Source organism: Notamacropus eugenii, chromosome 2, assembly GCF_028372415.1.
Source record: "Notamacropus eugenii isolate mMacEug1 chromosome 2, mMacEug1.pri_v2, whole genome shotgun sequence".
In the NCBI taxonomy this organism is placed as follows: domain Eukaryota; kingdom Metazoa; phylum Chordata; class Mammalia; order Diprotodontia; family Macropodidae; genus Notamacropus; species Notamacropus eugenii.
The window spans coordinates 367,540,952-367,546,951 of NC_092873.1; the positions used below are offsets into that span (position 1 = coordinate 367,540,952).

Here is a 6,000-nt window from a genome sequence, read left to right on the forward strand (position 1 = left end):
ATCTCCATCTCTCTCTGTCTGTCTCTCTCTGTCTTTCTTTCTCCCTTCCTTCCTCTCTCTCCCTCCCTCCTTCCCCCTCCTCCCACTTTCTTCTCCATCCCCCCCCCCTCAGATTTGGACAAATCTAACAGAAAAAATAAACAAAAGGGAAAATTTAGAATTCAGCAAATTTTCTGGAGAAACTAATCTAAATGACTTAGGATGTCTTTTAAAGGAGATGGTAGAAGAATATGTTTTTCTCTATGCCACTTGGAACATTTACAAAAAACCTGACAATTTATTATGGCACATACATACTGCAAATAAATGTAGAAAGGCAGCAATGGCAATTACATCCTCTGTAAAAAAAACAAAAACATTAATTAGTCTAGGGAATACAGACAAAACATAAAGATCAACGTGGAGACTTAGCAATGCAGCTGCCTCTATCCCTTGTTTGATTAAGAGTATGTTACCCACTCATAATTGTGAAAGGCATGTGACCTGCTTCACTTCTGTTTATTTTTCTGGCATAATCTTTAATATAAAAGTCATATATCCATTTGAATAGATATTATAATGTTTACCTACATACATATATAGAAAAACATGTGTGTGTGTGTGTATGTGTGTATCCAAGGACCATTCCCCAATAGATAAATGGTGAAGGGATAAAACAGTTTTCAAAAGAAGAATTGCAAACTGTCAAAAACCATATGAAGGAATGATCCAAATCTTTAATAATAAAAAGAAATGAAATAAGAAAGCCTGAGGTTTCACCTCATACTCAACTGTCAAAGGTGACACAAGATGGACATAATCAGAGTTGGATGAGTTGTGGGAATATAGATACACTAATACATTGTTGGTGAGGTTGTTAATAGGTAGAACAGTTTTGAAAAACAATTTTGCATTATGGAAAAAAGTGATTAAAATGCTCACATATTTTGTTCCAGATATTCCTTTACTAGGCATATTCCTCAGGAGTTAATAGATTAAAAAAGAAGTCTCCATATATGTAGAAATATTTATGGTAGAATTTGTTTTTGAGGATTTTTTTGATGTATTGATTAGCTTTGCTGTTTTTTTCTCTCTTTTTCTTTTAAATGTTTGTTATATGGGATGAGTCTCAGGAATGGGGAAGGAGAGTGATATAGCAAGAAAGGCAATGTAACAACAAAATATAAAAAAATTCAAAATTAAAATAGCTTTGATTTTTAAAAAAGAATAGGAAAACACATATGTATGTAAGTATACATAAATATAAGTAACATAAATAGCGTATATGTATATAAGTATACATATGTACACACACACAGCTGTACTAACAAAATCAACAAACCTTTAGCTAATATAATTCAAAAAGAATAAAATCTAAGTAATAAAATAAAAATTGACTTGGCATAAAATCACAATAAAAATTAAAATAACAATGGAACCATATATATATAATTTTATGCTCACAAAACCAAGAATTTAAAGAAAATAGATTACTAACAACAATATAAAATTTTCAAATTAGCAAAATCAGAAACTGAGATCTTAAACAGCCCAGTTTCAGAAAGCGAAATTGAATAAGCTATAATTAAGCTTTCTAGAAGGTGTGGGAGGGAGAGTTGAGTACAGTAGAACTGTTGTACAGATATTTTAACAAATAAATTCTATCATAAACCGTCAATAGATATGTTACAAATTTATTCTCAATAACTTAGAAAGTACTAATAATTACCAATTGGTGATATCTCCAGCCTTTTTTCTATGAAACAATTATGGTCCTAATACATAAACTTAGAAGAGATAAAGCAGAAAGATTATTTAGACCAGTGGTTCTTAAACTTTTTGGACTTGAGACTCTTTTACATTCCTACAAACTGAGGACCCTGAAAGCCTTTGTTCATGTGGGTTATAGTCATTGATATTTACCATATTTGAAAGTTAAAGCAACTTTGTATTATTATGAAAATAATCATCCTCACAATCACCCTTAAAGGCTCTTGGGGGCCCCCCAGGGTCCCTGGACATACTTTGAAATCATTGCCTATAGACCAGTACTACTAATGATTTTTTTTTGTAGAAATGTTTAATAAAATTATAGCAAGAAGACAATAGGATATATCCAACTTCCTCAAAGCAAAACAAGAAAAAAACCCTCACTATAATAAAAGTTTACTTAAACTGGATATGTGAATACTGTTCAACATTAGGAAAATCACTAGCATTAGTAATCCAATTTGAAAGAGTAATCATAACAAAAATCATAACAGTGTGGTGGAAATAGTCATACTTTTCAAAATATACTTTTTAGAAGCAATTGGATGACGCCTTTAGCCAGCAGATTGATGCCAAGACAGACAGGACAGTCCCTATAATACTTGGCTAATAGACCAGTTTGCCCAGAGTTTCATCGTGTGTTGCTTCCTTTTGAAGTTTCACCTATAGAGTTTTATCCTTAGGACTATAGGGTCATAAACTTGGAGCTGGAAGGGATCTTATAAGTTATCCAACTCAGTTCTACCATTTTAAAGATGAGGAATTAGAAGCTCTGAGAGTTTTTGTTTTGTCTGCTGTCACACAATAGTAAGTAAGAGAGCAGTGATTCCAATCAGGGTACTCTGACTCCAAGTCTATGATCTTACCATTGTACTTTTACCGTATTCTGTAACTGTGTTCTGTTGAAATCCCCCTAGGGTCCTATTGGGAATTTTTGCTTTATGTAGTCTTTGGGGCTCTTTATAAAAATCAGAGGAATTCTATGGGAAATTAAGCTTGTTGTGTGAGAATGTGAAATTGATGAGTTTAATTTTCTTTTACAGAGTGGAGTTCCAAACTTCTTCAACGATATCACGAAGGCCTGTAAAAACTACCATAAGAAAACATAAGAGGTAGCTAGAGTGTCCATGGAAATGGACGCTATTGAGTGGTCAGGTCCTGGTGACACCAAATCAGCCTTGGCTATTTTCCTTCTCTTCCAGAGAACTGAAAGCACTCTCCAGCATGTCTTCCCTATTCATGCTAGTGTTACGCCTGATTTACAATACTGACTTCCTTTCCCACTCTCCCCACCCTAGCAACAATTCCCCTCTCCCGCAGTTGAATCTAGGTCAGATCAGGAAAACTCTGCTTGTTTATATTTCAAAAGGAAAGTCCTTACTAGGGAACACAATTGGTCTATTGTGCCAGTTAGAAAGGAAGAAAACAAATCAGAAACGAAAAAAAACCCCAGTATCCACACCAACCCCTGTCTCAGGAGGTAGCTTCTTGCTGAACACATAAGAGCTGGGGGAAGATTCATTTCATTCAAGATTGGCTTTCCTTGCACTGGAGGGTGGCCAACCTGGACCAGGATACTTATTGTTCTGAAAACTGGCTTAGGAGAGGATTTGAGCCTGTCAATCCACTTTGTCTCATACAGTCTCATTCCCTCTTGGGAAGGTTTGAGATCTTCTTATGGTGTCAAAGCAGTACTTCAACTCTCCATATTTTATAGATTTCTCTCCCTGTTCCTACCCTTCTACTTCTCCAGAATTCTTCTATGGAAACTCTGCCTGGTCTTCCAGAGTGTATGCTACTGTTACTGCCCGTAACTGACACTCCCTAGCTAGGGATCCCATAAATCTATCCCCTACACTGAATTCTGCTGATGTGTCCTTACAGGTGGTCATCTCTGAGGATACTTCTGGAGTCTAGGGGATGACCACTTAGCTTACCTTTAGGACCAGTTAGATCTATGACTTAGCTGGTGTTAAGCTTTTTTATCTCAGGAAACCTACCAGAGTTCACTGCTCTTCCTCTCACAAGAAAGCCTTTTGAATTCTGATTTGACTAACCTGTGCCTCAAAGTTGGTTCCCATCAGAACCATACCAGAATAAGGAAAGATAGCAGCAGCTTTAGTGATTTTCTCAGGGCAATATCAACCTAGCACATGATAGTACAGAATCCTGATTGTCGCCATAAAAATCCAGGATTGTCTGCATTCAGAATTACAGGATGCAGACTGCCACAGTACTTCAGCTTGTGTGTTTCTTCTGTGTGAAAAGGAGTTGATTCTTTGAAGTTTGAATTAAAACAAATAAACAATAAGCAAACAAAAACACCTGCCCTTTTTCTGAGAGTAACTTTTTGCTCTTGCTTTTATCGACGTGGATCGCTCTACATGAATGAACTCACTCATCCAATAATTTGACCATTAGGTGAGGCTGCAGGACCCAGAAAGGGAGTTGAGTTAATTGCATTCCAAAGAACTACTTCGAATCAATGATTTAAAAGCCTGGTATCTGTGCACCTTGAGTAAAGTTGATTTTATCTACAAGGCTCATTACTCACACATTATGATTCCCAAAATCTGATTCTACTCATGAGCAAGTTTCTTATAAATAGAATCAAAAGCATGTTCAACACTTAGCTCAGTATTTGGCACATAGTAGGCACTTAATAAATACTGATTGATTATTCTGCAATGTGGCTAGCCCTTTTTTTTTCACTTGGAAAAAATGATGTCTCAATGGAAGATCCCATCTAGGTCAGTGAGAGATTTCATGTGCCATATAAGGCTATGGACTTGGGGGCTTTTGAAGAGAAAATCACCTTGCAGGAAACAATATAAGTTATCTCATTGTTTTATTTGTTTTTCATTTTTAAATTATTTCCTTAGTTTTATTGTTGTCTATTATTTTCACTTAATTCACTCTATTATCTCCACTTAATTTCCATGCTCATACATACCCCTCCACCATTGAACCCACTTTTGTATAAAAAGTTATAAATTATCTGATAGAGAGACCTTCTTTACTTGAGGGATATAATCAATATTTCATACTCCTGAACTTCTAGGTCTCTGTAGAAAGAAGTGGGTTGTCCCCAGTTCTGCAAGACTGCGATGGTTTATTGAAAATAATCGGATTTCTACTGTGATAATAGTTCTACTGGCATCCTTTTTATTATTCTAGCCATGGTCAATATTGTTCGTTGTTTTGTTTGTTTCACTTCATATAAGTCTTCCCCAAAGGGCATCTCCAGAAAGATGACAATGAGTTGATCAACAAGTATGTATTTTTCGTACTTAGCATGTGCAAGGCCTGGGGCCAGGATCTGGGGAAACAAAGACTATACAAAATATATCAATGTCTCCCCTAAAGGAGCTTACATTCCAATGGGGAAGGCAACATGAACACTTATAAGTATAAACTATAAAAATAAATTCACTAAAGCTATAAACTGAGTACCATATTCTGACAAAGAAGGGCCAGAAATCCTTATAATATGAATGAAGACATGGATTTTAAACATGCATTTGTATATCTTGACTAAGGGAAGTTTTATCTTTCATATTCCAAAGAACCTCAGTTGAGTCATGACTTCATGTGGGAGGGGGATGGGATCCTACTAGGAGAGGCCAGAGACACAAAAATGTGACTGGTACTTCAGGGACTATACTTCAGTGCCAAGGTGTTTTTTTAATGAGAGGGTCAAAGATTTTAGGATTTAGAATGGATAGAGATCCCAGAAGTCATTGAATGTAATCCTTCAGAGGCAACTGGAAGGCACTGGGCCTGGAGTCAGGAAGACCTGAGTTTAACTCTGATGTCAAACACTAGCTGCATAACCCTAGGCAAATCCGATGTCTCAGTTTATGGGAGGTTGGGTAGTGAAGGGGTTAGATGCTGATCCTAAAGTCAGGAGGACTCATCTTTGTGAGTTCAACTCCAGCCCCAGACATTTATTAGCTGAGTGACCCTGGGCAAGTCACTTAGCCCTGTTTGCCTTAGTTTCCTTATCTGTAAAATGAACTGGAGTAGGAAATGACAAACCACTCCAGTATTTTTGCCAAGAAAATCCCAAAATGGGGTGGCAAAGAGTCAGACGCAACTGAAATAAGCAAAGAACAATCCCTCAGTTTCCTCAACTGTAAGATAGGGACAATAATACCTATTTCTCAGGGTTACTGTGGAAATCAAATGAGATATTTGCCAAGCACTTAGCCTAGCACAGGGCTGAGGAAATTGTAGCCTCGAGGATGCATG

The 6,000-nt window shown here is 36.5% G+C and overlaps 1 protein-coding gene across 2 annotated transcripts in view; it reads left to right on the forward strand.

Moving 5' to 3' along the window:
* Positions 1 to 4,073, forward strand: part of PCTP (phosphatidylcholine transfer protein) — a 46,039-nt gene extending 41,966 nt beyond the window's left edge. For both annotated transcript variants that reach the window (XR_011975269.1, XM_072646754.1), the window contains one exon: positions 2,793 to 4,073. Coding sequence is in view for 1 of the 2 variants with exons in the window: in XM_072646754.1 (XP_072502855.1) it covers positions 2,793 to 2,858 (66 nt within the window). In the remaining variant the exon portion in view is untranslated. The remainder of the gene's footprint in view (positions 1 to 2,792) is intronic.
* Positions 4,074 to 6,000: the final 1,927 nt, after the last annotated feature.